Consider the following 20,338-nt stretch of genomic DNA (forward strand, 5'->3'; position numbering starts at 1 on the left):
GGGGAGTGTGATCTACATACCTAGTAGATCGACAACGGAAGCGTTTGGTTGATGTAGTCGTACGTCTTCACGATCCGACCGATCAAGCACCGAAACTACGGCACCTCCGAGTTCTAGCACACGTTTAGCTCAATGACGATCCCTGGACTCCGATCCAGCAAAGTGTCGGGGAAGAGTTCCGTCAGCACGATGGCGTGGTGACGATCTTGATGCACTACAGCAGCAGGGCTTCGCCTAAACTCCGCTACAGTATTATCGAGGACTATGGTGGCAGGGGGCGCCGCACATGGCTAAGGAAAAGATCACGTGGATCAACTTGTGTGTCTCTAGGGTGCCTCTGCCTCAGTATATAAAGGACCAAAGGGGGAAGGCTGGCCGTCCACATAGGGCGCGCCAGGAGAGTCCTACTCCCTCTGGGAGTAGGATTCCCCCCCCCCACAATCCTAGTTGGAATAGGACTTGTGGAGGGGGGAAAAGAGAGAGAGGGGCCGGCCCCCTCTCCTTGTCCAATTCGGACCAAGGGAGGGGAGGGGCGCGCGGCCCATGTAGGGCTGCCTCTTCTCTTTTCCACTAAGGCCCATCATGGCCCATTTAGCTCCCGGGGGGTTCCGGTAACCTCCCGGTACTCCGGTAAAATCCCGATTTCACCCGGAACTCTTCCAATATCCAAACATAGGCTTCCAATATATCAATCTTTATGTCTCGACCATTTCGAGACTCCTCGTCATGTCCGTGATCACATCCGAGACTCCGAACAACCTTCGGTACATCAAAATGCATAAACTCATAATATAACTGTCATCGTAACCTTAAGCGTGCAGACCCTACGGGTTCGAGAACAATGTAGACATGACCGAGACATGTCTCCAGTCAATAACCAATAGCGGGACCTGGATGCCCATATTGGCTCCTACATATTCTACGAAGATCTTTATCGGTCAGACCGCATAACAACATACGTCGTTCCCTTTGTCATCGGTATGTTACTTGCCCGAGATTCGATCGTCGGTATTCCAATACCTAGTTCAATCTCGTTGCCGGCAAGTCTCTTTACTCGTTCTGTAATACATCATTCCGCAACTAACTCATTTAGTTGCAATGCTTGCAAGGCTTAAGTGATGTGCATTACCGAGAGGGCCCAGAGATACCTCTCCGACAATCGGAGTGACAAAACCTAATCTCGAAATACGCCAACCCAACATGTACCTTTGGAGACACCTGTAGTACTCCTTTATAATCACCCAGTTACGTTGTGACGTTTGGTAGTACCCAAAGTGTTCCTCCGGTAAACGGGAGTTGCATAATCTCATAGTTATAGGAACATGTATAAGTCATGAAGAAAGCAATAGCAACATACTAAACGATCGGGTGCTAAGCTAATGGAATGGGTCATGTCAATCAGATCATTCTCTTAATGATGTGATCCCGTTAATCAAATAACAACTCATTGTTCATGGTTAGGAAACATAACCATCTTTGATTAACGAGCTAGTCAAGTAGAGGCATACTAGTGACACTTTGTTTGTCTATGTATTCACACATGTATTATGTTTCCGGTTAATACAATTCCAGCATGAATAATAAACATTTATCATGATTATAAGGAAATAAATAATAACTTTATTATTGCCTCTAGGGCATATTTCCTTCATGATGCTGCGCCGGGTCGAACTCCCACAGATTAAAATCCCGTTGTTGGCACGGGAGGATCCGGCGGACGAGCATAACCTGGATTACATTAACAAGCCGGACTGGCTTGTTCACCAGGGACTGGATGCATGTTTGCAATCCGGTCACCTCTTTTTCGTCACCCCACGACAGGCCCGTCTCTTTCCAGGACATAAGCCGTGTGGGGGTCCGGATCGGAACTCGGGGGCTGCGGTCCATTTCGGATCACGCGGCTCGGTGATATAAAACCACCCGGATTGCCATCCCTTTAGGGTCTCCATGAAAGAGCCCTCGAACCATAGGACGTTGGCCATCTTGCCCGCCATGGCGCCTCCGCACTCCGCCTGGTTGCCGCGCACCACCTTGGGCTTGACATTGAAGGTCTTGAGCTAGAGGCCGAAATGAGGGCGGACGCGGAGAAAAGCCTCGCACACGACGATAAACGCCGAGATGTTGAGGATGAAGTTCGGAGTCAGATCGTGAAAATCCAGGCCGTAGTAGAACATGAGCCCCCGGACAAATGGGTGGAGTGGAAAACCCAGTCCGCGGAGGAAGTGGGGGAGAAATACTACCCTCTTATGGGGCCTTGGGGTGGGGAGAAGCTGCCCCTCTTCGGGAAGCCGGTGCGCGATGTCCTTGGACAGGTATCCGGCCTTCCTTAGCTTCTTGACTTTACCCTCCGTGACGGAGGAGGCCATCCACTTGCCTCCCGCTCCGGACATTGCTGGAGAAGGTTGAGGTGGGAAGTGCAGGCTTGGGCGCTGGAGCTCGGGTGCGCAGGAGATGGATAGGCAAAGGAGGAAGAGGGCGTAGGTAAAAAGGTGGATCCTTGTCCCCTTATATGGGTGGATGCGGTTGTGCGTCCCCACCTGCCTAGTAAAACTCGCTTGCCTCCCAAGCGCCGTGATAAGTGGCGCGGTTGGGTTACCCACGTCCGTATTGATGAGAATCCCGTAAAAGGGGGTACACGATCTCTGCTTTGACAAGACGTGCCAAGGAAACCGCCTCGCAAAACACACTGAGGTGGAAAAGTGAAAACGATTCGAGTGAAGGACTTGGCTGTAGTGTGATGACGCACGACGGAATACGTCAGCAGATTTGATTTGTGTTAATATTATTCTCTCTATGGCAATATGTGGAAGCTTATTTTGCAGAGCCGGACACTACTCTTGGTGTTTACAATCTTCTATGAAGGACTTGGAGGAGGAACCCGCCTTGCAATGCCGAAGACAACTTGTGCGCCGGACTCGTCGTCATTGAAGCCTGGTTCAGGGGCTACTGAGGGAGTCCTGGATTAGGGGGTGTTCGGGTAGCCGGACTATACCTTCAGCCAGACTCCTGGACTATGAAGATACAAGATTGAAGACTTCGTCCCGTGTCCGGATGGGACTTTCCTTGGCGTGGAAGGCAAGCTTGGCGATGCGGATATTCAAGATCTCCTACCATTGTAACCGACTCTATGTAACCCTAACCCTATCTGGTGTCTATATAAACCGGAGGGTTGTAGTCCGTAGGCAATCAACTTCATATACAACAATCATACCATAGGCTAGCTTCTAGGGTTTAGCCTCCTTGATCTCGTGGTAGATCTACTCTTGTACTACCTATATCATCAATATTAATCAAGCAGGACGTAGGGTTTTACCTCCATCAAGAGGGCCCGAACCTGGGTAAAACATCGTGTTCCCTGCCTCCTGTTACCATCCGGCCTAGACGCATAGTTCGGGACCCACTACCCGAGATCCGCTGGTTTTGACACCGACACCCCATGTATTGAGGTTGGCCGCTCGAGCGAAAGGCTGCGAGCTGCCGTTTGGAAGACCAAGAGATGAGATTTGGGCCCAAGAAGACGCAAAACCTAGAGGTGGATTTGCGTGTATCGGGGTAGCCGGCCCAACCGACGTCGGAATAGGCAGCAAGGTCGCGAGATGACGACATATAGATCTGAAGCCCAAAGTGTGAGGTGCCCTTGAGGACAAAGAATTCTTTTGACAAGTTGAAAGTGCGAGGTGTGTGGGTCATGCTTGAAAAGGCAAGCCTGCTGGATGGCATAGGAAATATCCGGGCATGTTAAAGTGAGGTACTGTAGGGCGCCAGTGAGACTCTGGTAGAGTGTAGGGTTGGGAAGAGGATAACTATCAGTGGCGGATGCTTTGGATTTGGTGTCAGCAAGGGTCGGTATGGGATTGCAGTTCAACGCAAGCTCCAAAATTTCAAGCACGTACTGTGGTTGAGAAACAAACATACCAGAGAGGTTGCGTCTGACGTTAATGTGAAGAAATTGGTGAATATCTCCAAGATTAATCATGGCTAATTTGGTTTTGAGAGAGGTGATGATAGAATTCATGGTGAAGGGCGAGTTGGCAGTGAGAATAATATCATCAACGTAGAGTAAAAGATAGGCAACCGAAGAACCATGATGAAAAATGAAAAGTGAGGTGTCGCATTTGGAAGATACGAACCCCAAGGAGAGAATATATGACTGGAAACGCAAGAACTAGGTGTGTTTGGGGGGGGGGGCTGTTTCAACCCATAAAAAGATTTCTTGAGGAGACATACGTTGTTCAGATTGGAGGAGTCAATGAAGCCAGCGGGTTGAGAGCAATACACGGTTTCACCAAGATCACCGAGTAAGAATGCGTTCTTGACGTCTAGTTGATCAAGGGGCCAAGCCTGAGTTGTAGCAAGACCGAGGATGATCCGAACGGTGGTCGGTGTGACAACCGGACTGAGCATCTCCATGTAGTTGACACCTTCTTGTTGGGTGAAGCCATGTAAGACCCATGGCACCTTGTTCCGAGCCAGCAAGCCATTGGAATTGAATTTGTGGTGGTAGATCCACTTGCCAATGACCATATTTGTACCTGTAGGACGAGGAGCCAAACTCCAAGTGTCGTTCTTAATAAAAGCATTAAATTCATCACACATAGCACCATGCCAATTGGGGATTTTAGGGCTTGTTTATATGAGGAGAGGATGGGTGAGATGGTGGTGGTGGTTGTTAAAGTGAATGAACGACGTGGCTGGGCAAAGCCCCGCTTGGCTCTGGTCAGCATGCGATGTGAATTTAGTGGTGGTGTAACACGCACAACAAGGCGACATGGCATGGTGGGAGTGGATGGCGTGAGCTGCGAGGGAGAGTCGGTGGGTCCTGGGGCAGAGGGTGCAGGGGAGGTAGGCACGACAGACGAAGGGATCTGCGGGCGATCTGAGGGCGATCGGAAGTGGGGGCAGAAGGGAATCTGCATGCAACTGGTGGGAGGTGGACGCATGGGGAGCGGTAGGTGGGGCGCGAGACCCGGTCAACTCAGTGGTGGGTCAAGGGGACGTGTGGGGTGCACGGGGTGGGTCGACGCGAGACGAGGTGGAACTAGCGGGATATCCGACGTCCGAGCTAGGTGGGCTGCTAATCTGGGAGCAAATCACACTGCACATGGGGATAGGGATAGGATCCGGTGCGGCTGGGCCAGTTGGGACCATGTCTGTGGGAGGGGTGTAGGAAAAGGTGGTTTCATCAAAAATAACATGCCTGAAGACAGTGAGACGTCGACTTTGAAGATCAAGACATCGGTAGACCTTCTGCTCAAGGGGGTAACCGAGAAAAACACACCGTGTCGAGCATAGCGCTAATTTATGAGGACTTGTGGTGTAGAAATGGGGAAAACATAAACACCCGAAGGCACGGAGATGACCGTAGTTGGGTTGGACACCGGTGACGAGGAAGTAAGGCGTGTAGGGTTTGGAGGTGGTGTGGAGGAATTCGACCCAAAAAGGTTGGGGGAGGGAGCCATGAAGAAGAAGCATACGGACAACATCATTGGTGGTTCCAATCATGCGTTCAATTTATTTGGTCTTTTTAACAGCCCCGCCGGCCCAACACAGACTAGACATCCAAAAATGACCGACTTGCATGCGTTTGCATGTATTAGGTGTTTTGGAAATAGGGTTTGTGGTTGTAAATGGCAAAATTTGAGGTCCACCCGTTTACTGTCTATGGGTGTGCCCGGACATGTTTGCGGACGTTTGAGGGCCCAAATTCACTCGTTGTAGCAGTAGATGCTCTAACAGGATCCATTGATTCGTTGTGTTCATGTGAGTTTGCCCCGGGGGAGTTGATCGATCCGATTCATCTAAAGGATGGCTTGGAGTGCAAGTGGGGAAAGAAGAAGGCGGCTGACACAGGGGTTGTCCGGCTGTTGCGGCTCTGCGCGCGTGTCCGCTGGTTTTGAAATTGAGCCCGTGTTGTATGTGGAAAACAATGTTGTGACGTGATCAAGGGGCTACACGTCGACGGTAGGAGAGGACTGACTTGCATTGGTGACCAAAACCGGGGCGGCGACCGACAAAACCAACTGCGAAAACGGCAACGTCCTCCTTTTGGAACAGCCCGCCACCTGATGCATCGTCGACGGGACGAGGCGCCCAATCCAACGCTCGCTTCTAAATGGGCCAGCCCATCTGGCTTCTCCGTTCGCAGAAGCATGAACAGTTTTGGGAAGCTTCTAGAAGCAGCACAAATGCTTTTGTGAAGCTTCTAAAGCTTCCGACTTTTTTTTTGGTTTTTGGTTTCTTCGACTGGGTTTTCTTCGGTTTTTATTCTTTCTTTTTTCATTTTCATTTTCTCCTTTTTCTAGTTTTTCGTTTTACTGAACATTTCCTTAATTTCTTGATTTTTTTCAAATTTGTGAACATTTTCAAATTCTTGAACTTTTTTCAAATTCACGAACATTCTTTTCAAATTCCCAGAATTTTATTCAAATTGTGAATTTTTTTCATATTTGTGAACCTTTTTTTAAAATTGTTTCAGACCTTTTTTCAAATACATGATTTTTTAAATTCATGAACATTTTCAAATCCGTGAGATTTTTTCATACTCGTTAACTTTTTCAGTTTCATAAGCTGTTTTCAAATTTACGAACTTTTCTAGATCCATGTTTTTAAAAGAAAATGGTCAAATTGGTCAACACTTGACCAACAACTGTTAACGGAGTGAACATATACCGGTTGTTTGAGCAAGGCGATTGAACAAAACCGGCTGCATGCGCGAGCGAGTGATCCGTGCGCTTGTTGGGCCAGCCCACGGAGGCGGTTGCAAGCGCCAGGTTTCGTACTGGCGCCTAAAGCGTCGATTAGGAATTGTCGGACAAAGCTTACTTGTAAGGGCCGGTGTCGACTGACACCATGCCGAAGGTAAATTTGGTCCAAAATTTCACTCCTAGCCAAAGGTGTTTGTTTGCTAGTTTATGGCCATCATATGTTCAAGTTGATTTCGGTTTTGGAGCAGTGGAGTAATATGGTAATATGAGTAGTGTGGTACATTTTCAGCTCTAGAGGATAGGTTGTGTCCCTTCACAAGTATCTATCTAGGGCAATATCAATAGTTGGTCCATCTGCTCAAAAGGTGCACTATGGAGCCTCATGCTTTGGTGGATCCTCGTTTTAGTAAGTAGTAGAGGCTCTTTGAATTTTGTGGGAATTTTCTAAGTGGAGAAAATATGGGTTGCTTTGTCAAGCCACAATATCAGGGACATTGTTTTCAGAAAAAAAGAAAATTTCTTTGGGAAGAGTGGCTTGGCTATGGTAAGAGGATTACGGTATATCCTTAGAGATATTTTTGGGTTGCTTGATGCACCTTTCTTCTGGCTAGAAACAAAGTGGTCTAGGAAAATTCAAATAAGGGCACAAAAAGCAAACGAGCCCCAAAAAATGAAAATAAAAAAAGAATCAAGGTATTACAACTTGTGACCACACGTTGTGGTTTAGCAACATGAATATCGTGTTTTACATGGTGGGGAACACAACCACCCAAAATTAAGTTATAATAGTTGTGCCGCTAATCAGTGAGGTGTTGTCCATCTTTAGCAACCACAAGCAAGACGGCTGTGTTGCAGTGTTCAAAAGCAACATGATGGTGTCACCCCTTCTGGCGTCTTCCCCTAAACAGGCTAGCACTGCGGTGGAAGGCAACGATGGCGTCAGCCATTGTAGGCACACACTCTCCAGGTGAAACCCCATGATCCAGCCGGATTAGACGGTGTCGACATCTTGTTACCTTGTTAAAGGTGTCGGATCGAAGCCTGTTTTTAGGGTGATAGCCCTTGTTCTAATATCTGGCTGGGCCAGCCAATATTGGTGTTTGGGCTGTTATTCCTTCTTAAAGGTGTTGTTTTAGAGTGACGCACCCTTTATCTATTACTATATAGCTTCTAGGTTTTCGGTAGCATTTGAAGATGTTGCCACGTGGCTTGCCTATGCGGAGGCCTTTTCCCGGCGGTCTGGAGAAAGCAGCAATCAATAGGACTTTCCTAATCCTCCCTTCCTTTCAGGAAGAACGTGAAATTCTTTTTCCTTAAATGGGAGCGCCTCCGTTACCTTTTGGGAGGCCTACGCCCCATAGAAACTGTCTACCTGAGACTGTCCCTTGGCCCGCGGGTCTGACACAAGGTTAGAATCCGAGCTCTTCCAGAGTGGTATCTCACTGATGGCTCGGGCCTACTCGTTATCAGTGGGATCAGGGATACTTTCAGCAAGAAATATATTGAAGAGTTAGCAATGGTTTAGCCGAAAATCTTAGTTTATCAGAAGCTTGGTCTAAAATTCCCGAAAAATTAGCCTTTTATGATTATATTGGTAATAATTCGGCAAAAGGGGGATTATTCAGAGCAGGCTCAATGGCTCAATGGGTACAAAATATCCATGCTACTGCGCCTGGCGTAACAGCTCCTGGTCCAACAACAAGTACTAGCTTAACGTGGGGAGGCGGCGAGTTAGTAGCAGTAGGTGGCAACCTTGGACAGGTGGTGGAAACTACCAAGCTGGAGTACGGTAGGGGCAGAGGGAATTTCCGCCCGTTTTTCCAATTATGAAGCATGGCTAAGTGATCCTACTCACATTGGACCCAGTGCTCCTTTTCCTCGTTCGAGAGTCTCCGCCCTTCTTCCACTCCGTCCCGAAGGCAGAAAGACGTATATTCCTTGCTCATTATCAGACAATCACTTATTCCCAAACCTCGTGTGGGACTAATCGTTTTCATTTACCATCTCATGGAAAACCCTTTTCGTTCCGAAGAAATTATGGGAGTTACGAAAGAAGCTTCGGACTCATATTGTTCATGGGTTGAGAGCGGGAGTTGTTTCTTGGATTATTTACAAGCGGTATTCAAGCTCTTATTTTTGCAACATTAGCCGCAGCCTATATAGGTGAATCCATGGAGGGTCATCATTCCCCATGTCCCCCCTGTGGTGTGGCGGCATGGGGATGTCAAAAGGAAAGGGATGGAGTTTTTCTCGCTTTTGGCGTAGCAGGCCTCCCTTTGGGAGGCCCGCGCGACGGGCTATTAGCTGCAAAGGCAGAAGGGAGCTTGACTGCAAGACTCACCCGTCGAGCAGAGACGAAAGTCGGCCTTAGTGATCCGACGGTGCCGAGTGGAAGGGCCGTCGCTCAACGGATAAACCAGAAACTGGTGGACAAAAAATGGTTGAATACAAGCCTCTAACATGTCTAGACAAATAGAATACTCCTTTTATACAGAATGGAGCGGGTAGCGGGAATCAAACCCGCATCGTTAGCTTGGAAGGCTAGGGGTTATAGTCGACGTTGGTTGATTATTTTTAACGTCTCTAATTCAAAACCGAACATGAAATTTTGATTTCATTCGGCACGAAAGAAGCTTCGGACTCATATTGTTCATGGGTTGAGAGCGGGAGTTGAACTCTAGGAGGTCGATGGCCTCCGACATGTTTCTTTTATTTTCCCCGTGTCGAGTTTATCGGCCTCAATACTTAGCTTTGCTTGACATTGGTTCTATAATTAATAATACATGATTGTCTGCACCATCTAATGCAGAGGCCGAGGGTGTATCCTCATTAAAAAAACATGGATCACTTGAGTAGATTGAACACATTAAGTGTCTGAGAAGTAGTAAATTTACAAATTTTCCCATAAAAATCATCATCAGAAGACTAGCTACTTCCCTTGAAGATAAATAACACAACTTGTAGACGTGGGGTGATGGCAAGTCCTAGTTTCAGCCTTCACTTGGCGCTCACATGCTCCGTCTGAAATGTGGTGTTGATCTGTCTTGCATCGGTGGACATGTTAGTGTCATATCCCGTTGTAGCCGTTCAGGTTTCCAACACTCGCGGTCGTATAAAATCAAGCATTCACGTCGTTGCGCGCGGCCTCAAGCTTAAGGCACTCCTGTAGTTGTAACACCACGTCGGTCATTGTGGGCCGTTGCTCTGGTAGTTGGGCCGTGCATTTGAGCGCAGTCTCTGTGGCTTTCCACACGCTGTTGACATCATGATCGTTGTGCATGCGCACATCTACTACAGTTTCAATGTTGCCATGGGCGAGGCGCTGTCGCACCCACTGGACAATGCTCGTCGGCTCTGGATCGTTCAGGATGTGAGGTTGCCCTGTGATTATCTCGAGAAGCACCACACCGAAGCTAAACACGTCACTCTTGTTGGTTAGTTGAAATGTTGCTAGGTACCTACCAAAATATTAAATCCATTTGAGTGTCAAGTGAAGTATAGCACGTCATTTGTTAATAATAGGCAAGATGTTTTCACACTATAATCAATAGGAACATGCAATGGTGCACTTACTCAGGGGCAAGGTAACCGCGTGTGCCGACCACCCTGGCCGTGGACACATGGGTATCACCGTTGCTGTTGAAAGCCTTGAGCAGGCCAAAATCGGCGATCTTTGCCTCCAGGTTTGCATTCAGCAATATGTTGGACGTCTTCACATCCCTGTGGATGAGGGGCGGGTTGCATCCCTTGTGCAGATACTCTAGTCCTGCATGCATCAACATCACATCATCATGGACGATATCACCATTAATTTGAGCTTCCATGGTTAAGTTTGATGAAGAAAACCCAGATTAAAAAACTCACCTTGCGCGGATTGCAGTGCAATACGAAGAGTCTGTCTCCAGGTTAAACACCTTGCATTGTTCTCTCTCCCTGCAAAAGATCATCAGATAAGTAGCTTGCGCTAAGCTTTTTCATATTTGTCACTTAGAGCCTATATATAAATTATGTTCTGGGTGTTTACAAATTGAGTAATTTTCATACTTCTTAGATGTTCATGCAAGGCTCCTTCAGACATGTACTCGTAGACAAGGGCCATGTACTCCCTGTCCTTGCAGTAGCCAATCAAGGACACAAGATTCTTGTGATGAATCTTTGCCAAGGTCTGAGCCTAAACTAAGCCAAAAAGATCAATGCATAAGCATAGTGAACTCAAAACTAGTGTGCTTAGAGGAATCAATTATAGTTGTCAAGATCTTATTCACACCTCTGCTAGGAATTCTTGTACACCTTGATCTGAAGATTCAGAACGCAATTTGACAGCCACTTGTGTGCCATCCTCCAAAAATCCAGCATATACTTTCCCGAATCCTCCTCGGCCAATCACTCGCTCAAAGCCGTTTGTCACGGCCACCAGTTCATCATACTTGAACCGTCGATTGTCCAAACACAATGAATCGTGCTCGTTGTTGTTTTGGGAGTGCAAGGGCGTGATATTTGCCTCGTCTTGTGACTTGACGTGGTTGCTTGTTGTTCCTTTAGAGTTCAGAGGCCAAATTGTTACTTAATCACCTCACACTTGCACTCGTGTCTTTTCCAAAAAAAAAAACACTTGCACTCGTGTGCCCAGATTTATGTGTTTGAGAAAGCTAGCTCACCTTGCATTCTCCTTCGCATGCAAAGGAACATAATTGACAAAAGCACAATCACGGACACTACAATTATTGGGGTAAGAACATAGACGACAACCTTAGAGCTGCTCTTATTTTTAGGAGGTTGGCAATAATTTCCATTCCCGCAGAGGTTTGGATTGTTACCATATCTAGCAAAATAAAAACATCAAGAAATCCTAGTATTCATTAGTTGAGGTATAAAAAGTTTATGATCATAGGACTATCATTGGAAAATTTTGATGCTAGAGGGTACCAACTTAAGTGTTAGGGAGCCATCTTGAGTTCTTTTTAGAAGTGCTGAAGGTATTGATCCACTGAGCTGATTGGTTGTGAAATCTCTGAAAGAAAATATTATATTTAACTGATTAATTCATGTATGACGGAATGGATCTGAAAGCAACGTTTTCATCGATATGAAAACGACATCATGAATTACTTACAAAAACACGAGCGACGGCAATTGCGAAAGGCTCTCAGGAATTGAGCCCGTCAGATTGTTGTGTGACAAATCCCTGCCAATTAGTAAGGTCCCGGTAAAGAAAACAATAACTGCTTACTTTAAGAAAACAATAACATGTTGGTTGGAATTGTTGGTTTAACTGCTTACAAGTACTGTAAACCTCTAAGACTGGCCAAAGAAGATGACACATTGCCACTGAGACCACTGGAAGATAGATTCCTGCAACAAGTATATGCACAGTTACAACTTAACTTAGTGCTACTTCAACTCTTCAGGTAGTTTTGAAAAATAAGAAATTTGATGAGAAACTTCTGACTCACAAGCCTGTGACAGTTGGTGGGCTAGAAGCAGCATAGCTACAACGCAATCCATTCCACACAAAATTCTTGGGCGCACATGGATCACCCATCCAGTTCTTCTTCACACGGTACTTTTCTCTGATGGCCGAGATGGCAGAAACTGTGGCATTCTCAGCAGCAACACATAAATCTATCAGGTTCATGGCGCTATATACATAAATCGTCTGAAATATGATCACCTCCCAACTAGTCCACATGCATTCTGTGCATAACTGCTTACCTTCTTGAACGGTAGTGGCTATGTTGGTGGTGGGGATGACAGAGTAGATCTCGGCAGCGTTGATGATCGGCGGAAGTGTCGAGTTCACGGTGGCATCCAGTGAGATGTTGTACTGGTTGGAAGCATAGACGGGTTTGGTGCTGTAAAGGGTGGTGGTCGAGAGGTTGTTTGGAGTGCAGCTACCGTTCATTAACCAAGATTTTCCGTTGAGAGAGATGTAGAACTGGCGAACACCGGTGGGCTGCAGCTCTGCGAAGTGCAGCATCCATACATACCTACATATATACAATCAAGACTTCTATTATCTGAGTATCTTAAATTTCAGCCACATTTCTAATCCATATGACCAGTTATCAGTATACTGCCATCTTCATCTTTAAGTCACTCCATATATAACCTCCAAACTGGAATTGCACTAATAAGTTACATACACTCGAAAGGTGTAGTTTTACGCTAGTAGCTAGTGCGCGATTTTTTTTGTGTGTGAGAATGTGCAATTTTAGTTCTGTGTACATTTCACAAAAAAGGGTATAATTATCGTCTTGGGTTATCCAACTATTGCTACCTGTATGTTTTTATCTTCGGAGAAGTTATGCTTTACTCGTCGCTTAACTATAACTTATTTTTGCGGGTGCGCTTTAACGATAGCTATATAGACATGATGTGACAAGTTACCTAAACTATTTTTCATCTACTGCTAAACTTTCTGTGCAGAATCACTTGGTTTTTCCTAGATCATCTTATTCAATTTTGTTATTTGAGAAAAATAGCAGGTGCACGCCTTACCTTTTTTTTTAGACAGAAGACTCAAAGTGAGCCCTGCTAGATTGATAAACCCCTCGACCGGTTAGACACATCGTCATTCGGGTCAATGCGCCATCTAGGGAGTCTCACAACCCACAACGGCGAGCCATGGCGACGGCAAAGTGCCGTGCCGGCACGGCGCTTCCTCGTCAAATCACCTTTACTCATCACCTCTAGCTAACGTGCTACTGGCAGACTGCTCATCATCGTTATACAACAGAAAAAAGAGCTTCCTACTCTAGCTAGCCCATGACACGGGCTAAACCTAGCCCCCGCGTCGCTCCTCCCGCGGGTGACACGGGCGGCGCCGCCACCCCTTGCCGCTAGCCCTCCTCCTCCTTCCCTTCCCTGCCGTCGCCGGCCAGAGCCGCCGGGGCAAACCCCCCCCGCGGTGGCTGGCGGCGGGGGCCTTCTCCCCTCCTCGCGTTCGTGGCCTGCGGGAGCGGCCAGGCTGAGCGGAGGCGCCAGGGTGCGCGGATCCTGGTGGCGCGGCGGCGGCCCCATGGCGCGGCTGCAGATGGGTCGATGCCGAGCTGTGTGGCGGCTGCGTGCAGGTCTCCTCATGGCGGCGGCCTTCACCGGCGGCGGGGCGGCACGTGCGCGGCATCCGGCGAGGGGTGGGGACGCGGCCAAGGTGGCTTCTCGTGCGAGTACGCGGAGAAGAGGCTGCGGCGTGTGTCCTCGGGGAGGATGGCTATCCTTGCCCAGATCCGTCGGCGGCATGGCGGCGGAGGTCGCAGTGGCCGGTCAGCGGTGGCGTAACTTGGCCAGTGGCAGCGGCGAGGTTCCGTCTGGATCCCGGGGCGGCGGCCCTGGAGGGTGGTGGCTGGTGAAGCTAGGGCTTCCCGCGGCAGCATGGCGTGGTGCAGTCTCTGTCCAAGGCGGATCTGTGACGGCGATCTACTTTGGATTGGTTCGGATCAGAGACGGTGATGAGCGCACGGGATCCTTCTCGGCGGCTCTCGGGGCTTGGTGAGGCGGGGTGGGAACCCTCCTCCTAGGCTCCAGTGGTGGCACACTCAGGCAGTGGCCGGTGCGCCAGGGATCCCACAGTGGCACTGTTGCTGCGGTTGGTCGCCGGATCTAGGCGGCTAGATCTGGAGCTTTGAAGGCGGTCGAGACAGTGCACAGGTTGTTGGGTGGATTTCTTGGGACGGATCCAGGTGAAAACTTGATCTTCGGTTGATGACCGGAGCCGATGATGACGATGCCCTTATCATCGTGTCCTTCATGAAGGCATCATCGAGGTGAAGCTCCCAACTCCACTCAATACCTCCGGGGAAAACCCTAAATCAGTTGATCGGATGTTGGTGGCATTCATGTGTCGTAACCCTCTTTGGGGCTGCATTCTTGAAGATGCACTCAGCTTCGTGGGACCAGCGAACGGTTTCTTGTAATAACCGACGGATTAGAAACTAGACGCATTTGTACAATGCAATGCCGATAGTGGATACAAATAGGCGAGAGTTGGCAGTCGACATACAACATGTGACCGACGGTCATAATGCATAATTGGCTGGTTCAGAAAATCTCACGTCTATTTGGTAGTACTAGCAAAAGAGCCCGTACGCTTGTAACGGAAAAAAACACAACACACACTCTTAACCGAACAACCATCACTCAGGATCACAATAGGTCCATCTTCTTTATTTTAGCGACGCATCATATTTGTGTTGACACTTATCCTTTTTCTCACCCTCGCCGGTGATGGCCTTAGTGTTCACACAAATCAAAACGTGTTAGAATGTGGTTAATCCTAAGACGTCTCTCTCTCCCTCTCTTCTCCTCTCCCTCTCTTGCTTTGTCCCACACTCGCGATGAGAAATCTGTTATTTTTCCCTGTGACGTAATCAGAGGTATGCATGTGTAGTTCTCGATGTTTTCTTTTGCCTATATGATTATAGTGCGCGTTTATTTGCAATCCAGATCGCCGCCTGTATGAAAGAAAAATGGATCATGCGCTATAGTTATAAGTTTGCTTCTAAAACAATATTTAAAAAATATTTAACAGGTAAAATTAACATCATATACAGATTTCACACATTTTTCTAATCAAATTTCATATATAACATATTAAAATCGGAGTTACGGTTTAAAAGATATGTATAATTTTAAAAACCATTTGTTTGAATTAAATATTTTCCAAAATAATATTTATAAATACTTAACATGTTAAAATAATCTTATATTCATATTCTACATATTTTTCTAATCAAATTTCATATATAACATGTTTAAATCGAAGTTATGGTTTAAAAGATATAGATAGTTTAGAAAAGCATTTGTTTGACTTAAATAAGATCCGCGGATGGAATACCTAAAAAGTCAGGGGGGTTTTGAAAAACTGTAAAATAACGGTTCAGTGTGACTTAAATCTGAACTGCGGTTTGATTTCATAAAAACGCAGGGGCTTTTTTGCAAATTGACGCGACGGACGGGCAGAAACCCTGCGTGCTTTATTATTAGATAGAGATATAGCATCTGACAATCACAATACATACCGGCGGGTGATGGTTGCATCGAACACTAAATTGTCCGAAGCTATTATCGACAATGAGTTAGTAAATAAAATAATGATCAGTTATTTGAGAGGAAAGCCGGAGGTTTCCTCAAATAGCCGACAGACAGAGGGTGACGCAAGTCCGTGAAACAGATTGATCAAAATCACGTAAACATTTAAGGCCAGTACTATACTGCATACCCGGGCTAAGATGATGGCTTGAGACTACCCTGATATACTACTTTGTAAGGTCTTTATGAATAATTAATAAAATGACTGCATACATCGCGTAGATGCAAAGGCCGGAGTAATCCTTCTTTTTTAAAAAAAGATACTGCATACCCGGGCTTTGGGTTGTTGGTGGTGCTGGCCTGGGCATCCCAGGTGAAGTCGATGGGGCTGGAGGAGTTGATGGGCGTGATGGCAGTCTGCATCACGGGCAACGGCGGCTCGAAAGTGTCGTTGCCGTTGGTGGCGCTGTTCTGCACCTTCTCAGTCGTCGAGATCACCGACCAAATTGTCGAGTTGCTCCATGGGGACCATATACGGTCGAACCGATCTTCTGGGTACCTGATCCATCATCACAATATATAAGCCATTATAAGATCGATGGAAACACACACGTGTGTGTGTGTGTGTTTTCTTCAACGTTCATGATTACCTAACGAATGTGGTATCACTTGCGCCAAAGTTGGTCCTGGACACCAGAACCAGCCCCTGTGACTCGTCGGCGTGAGGATAGAACTTGTTCTCCAGGGGCCTGACGTCCAGGCTAGAGATGAACGGCGTACCGGAGCCGGTGTTCACAAGGCACACCTGCATGGAGTCGCCAGGTACGACGGTGATGATCTCCGCCATCACGCCGGCTACCGAGACGTTGATGGTTTGCCAGTAGTTGACGCCGATGTGGAGGTCGAAGACGGGCAGCCGGTTGAGGCCGTCGTAGTTGCCGTAGATGAATCCCGCCCGGACGAGGTACTTGAGCCCGGACACGAGGGACCGGACCGTGTAGCAGCTACGCGCACCGGCGCTGCCGCCGGCGAAGCTCCGCACCGTGTGCCAGATCCTGCCTATCGATGGCTTGAGGTACTCGGCCGACAAATTGTGGTTGGTGCCCGTGTCGATGAAGCCCATGTCTGAGACGTACCGGAGTTTGGTGTCGTTATCCACGTAGCCGACGACATTTTCCGGCAGGCCGCAGTCGATGCTTACAAAACCTGTATACACGCACATGGGAAATTGGGAATACACGGGATATAGCTCACTTGCAGACATTGATGAGTGGAGTGGCAGATATTGATCGCCGAAATCAAACAAGGTACGATGTGCTCACCTAAGATATCGACCTGGCCATGGGCTCCGCCGCCGGCGAGGCCGACGAAAAGCAACAGCAGCCACCGGCGGGCCGCCATTTCTCTTGCTCGTGGTGTCGGGCCCTCCACTAAGCTAGCTCTAACGTAGATCAAGGAATTTCTAATAAGTTATAGAAGTACTTACCAAGTTTGGGTAGATCACATGGGCCATGGGTTGACTTGCATGCAAGTCAGTCAACCGCCCTGCTGGGCTCGTGGCGTGGATGCCCGGAGATCTCTGACTTTTTCCTGCGCGATTGTCGCGGTGACAGGCGATCCCTAGGGTTCCGCAGATTCTTGTGGACAAGCTAGCTCGAGCCAGTGTGTCCATGCACATTGGCTTCCAGAGCGTGCAGGTTGCATCGATCATGAACCGTAATAAACGTACTAACACGATAATGTGAGTCAAGTACTGCTCCAGACATGCGATGACTTGCGCCGTTTCCTGGTGTACGAGATCGGATAAAATCACATCACGCTAGGTTGAAATGAATGCTAAAGGGTACTAGTCCACATGATATAACATGCATTTGTGTTCACGCGGGTAGAATGTCTCCGATTCCAGCCAATCGCTCTGCCAACGAGCCCACGTTGCTTGGTAGAGATAGTAGTTGCGGAAACTAATTATACAAATCTAAAATTAAATTACAACAACAATAATAATAATTAGAGGAAAGATAACGAAAGCCTCACTCTTCTAGTTCTTATGATGCACCTCGGATCTTCAAGAGTTCTATGTTCTTGGTCATCGTCTGGTGATCATGCATCCTTGTTTTGTGAGAATAAAATTACTCTCTTCGTGCAAAAATATAATAATTTTACTCTCAATCTTTTGGCGGTGTCATGAAGGTACATAGTTTGTTGTCCTCACAGATCCGATTATTCGGATTTGATGAAATTTATTTTAGCGTGTCAACCTTTGTTTTGTTGATTTGACTCTTTGTGCGGGGTGAAATCTTTCTTCAACACCATGTTGAAGATATCATGATTCAACGGCCTGCATTTCTAGATGATCATCTCCTGTCCAAGTACGTTCATCGATCAAGGTTTCCGTATTTTTGGTTGGACGACTCAAGGCGATGTGTTGCAGGGTGGAGACCCTAAGCATAGATCTTTCACGAATTGAAGGGGAATCCACGAAGAACGCGAAGAACCCGAAGAACAAGAGGGGAAATCACAAGAGGAAAACACTCAAGAACAAGTCCAATCACACACCCACTAGACTCACAACCACACAAGATCCACAAAGGCACAATAACAACAAAGGGAAAGATACAAGGTAAAGTTTATCCCAAATCCAAAGTAGATGAGGTCTTGATGATCCTATGATGGGGATCCCTCTCCAAGAGGAGGCCTTGATATCCACAAGAGGGTCTTCTCCAAGAGGAGGGCTTGATTTCCAGGAGGAGCTTCTCCAAGAGGAGGTCTAGATCTCCAAGAGGAGGAAGATGAGCAAAGCTCTCTCTTTATTTATCAAATACTTTGCTAACCCTAAAAACTGAGACGAGCGCGGAATATATAGTCTAGGGGTGAAAGGGTATGGACCTCGGTGGTAAGACGGGCTTTTTAGCCCAATTCGTAGCGAAACTAGGCCTACCGGACAGTCCAGTGCTAAGGATCGGACAGTCCGGTGAGGACAAATGCATTTTCATGCGCCACCGGGCTGTCCGCTGTGGGGACCGGACTGTCTGGTAGTGCAATTTCAGTGTGACCGGACTGTCCGCTATGGGGACCGGACTGTCCGGTAGTGCAATTTCTGCACGCTTCCTTTTCTTCATCTTGACGCTTCCGGTCAGCTCTTGGGTCTTGGGGTCCTACTCCTTGGCCTCCGGGAAGCTTCCTAGCTGCTTGGTGGCGGTTGCCCTCGTACCTAATGATGCACAATGTTCCATGATGATGTACAAACCAAGTCCAATGGATACTCCTCGTGTTCTAGAGTCCCATAGAAAGGAATCTCATGGTCGGTGTCGAGGTTGTAGTACCTCGTGGAAGTCGCGGACTTGAGCTTGGGGAGCTTCTCTTGAGCGTAGTCTTGAGGTGCTTGTTGGCAAAGATGTCGTATATCCGAAGGCGAGATGCCTTGAATTCGCTTGGCGAAGATGCCAAGGGAGATGGTGAAGTCGTTGAGCGGTTGTTGGTGTTGAGCTCTTGACCTTCACGTTCGTGTGGTGATGGTGTCGATGTCGATGTGATCTTGCTGGAGATGGTATCTTGGAAGGATGTGCACGTGAGCGTCTCTGCGAAGATGAGGAAGATCTCTTGTAGGACTTGATGAGGGCCTTGTTCTCTTCCATTCGAGCTTGCATCTTGGCTCGGTGGAGTTTTTCATGGCATCGAATTCGTCGTTGTTGTTGTAGACTCGAGTAGAGGTGATTAGGAAATGAGATAAACAATACCAAGTTACCTTTTTCCCAAAGTTGAGGATGTATCCCGTTTCACTCAATGTGAGATGAAAGAATAGTGGAATTGGTACCGGACTTGTTCACTCACACCTACAAACTAAAGCTTATGGAGTAGCTCGGTGAGGATAGTGACACAAAAATTTAATGCAAAATGTTAGCAAGAGTCAATAATATTGAAAGAGATTCAAAAATTCGCAAGTGAAACAAGTAGACCAATACCAAAGAATGGCACACGGAAACACACACACACGGATAGATAAATGGGGTCGTGCAACCAAGGAATGAGCACAAAATGTGGATCCACGGAAAACGCTCGTGTTGCACAACTCAAGAGAGACGTTAGCACGATCGCTCAATAGGCGGATACGATACTTGTGTACAACCTATAAGATGCAAAATGGATAAACTTTCTATCCCAAGTATGCTATTATGTATGGTTCTCGGTGTTTCGCACACGATGATCCAAGATGGTCAATATGGTAGTATGATATGCAATGTGGCGATGCTATGGCTATTGCTTACAAGCTATTTGTTTTCGGTTTGCTTAAAAGCTTGCATGCCTGCAGGTCGACTCTAGAGGATCCCCGGGTACCGAGCTCGAATTCGCCCTATAGTGAGTCGTATTACAATTCACTGGCCGTCGTTTTACAACGTCGTGACATGATGATACCAAGATGAGGATACCAAGATGATATGGTATGTATGCAATGGAAGGTGCGGATCACTAATGTGCACAAGTAAAGTTACCGGCAATACTCAAATGGCTAGTCTCGATAGGCAAGTGACGCAAAATGGCTAGGGGTTAACAAAGCAATGGCAAGAAAGAATGTATAATGATGGGATACCACGATACCAAGATGATAT

The 20,338-nt window shown here is 47.3% G+C and overlaps 1 protein-coding gene across 1 annotated transcript; it reads right to left on the reverse strand.

The window, feature by feature from the left end:
- Nucleotides 1-9,533: 9,533 nt before the first annotated feature.
- Nucleotides 9,534-17,206, reverse strand: LOC125527419 (probable LRR receptor-like serine/threonine-protein kinase At1g51860). Its single transcript, XM_048691929.1, has 14 exons — nucleotides 17,054-17,206; nucleotides 16,382-16,937; nucleotides 16,063-16,290; nucleotides 12,417-12,691; nucleotides 12,158-12,296; nucleotides 11,985-12,056; nucleotides 11,818-11,889; nucleotides 11,635-11,715; nucleotides 11,363-11,526; nucleotides 10,972-11,240; nucleotides 10,749-10,875; nucleotides 10,569-10,637; nucleotides 10,278-10,470; nucleotides 9,534-10,162 (listed from the first exon to the last, which is right to left on the reverse strand). Exons 1-14 carry the CDS (start codon nucleotides 17,130-17,132, stop codon nucleotides 9,823-9,825), a joined length of 2,664 nt encoding a protein of 887 aa, XP_048547886.1. The 5' UTR covers nucleotides 17,133-17,206; the 3' UTR covers nucleotides 9,534-9,822.
- Between the last annotated feature and the right edge of the window lie 3,132 nt (nucleotides 17,207-20,338).

The sequence above is a fragment of the Triticum urartu genome, chromosome 1, assembly GCF_003073215.2.
Source record: "Triticum urartu cultivar G1812 chromosome 1, Tu2.1, whole genome shotgun sequence".
Classification (NCBI taxonomy): domain Eukaryota; kingdom Viridiplantae; phylum Streptophyta; class Magnoliopsida; order Poales; family Poaceae; genus Triticum; species Triticum urartu.

What these genes read in the sequence shown, in the direction of transcription:
- LOC125527419 (XM_048691929.1), bottom strand. Translation starts at nt 17,132, where the DNA reads ATGGCGGCCCGCCGGTGGCTGCTGTTGCTTTTCGTCGGCCTCGCCGGC. An exon ending in CTTGCATGAACATCTAAGAA is followed by an intron (nt 10,638 to 10,748) that starts GTATGAAAATTA and finishes GATCTTTTGCAG; the next exon opens with GGAGAGAGAACAATGCAAGG. An exon ending in CGCGGTTACCTTGCCCCTGA is followed by an intron (nt 10,163 to 10,277) that starts GTAAGTGCACCA and finishes ATATTTTGGTAG; the next exon opens with GTACCTAGCAACATTTCAAC.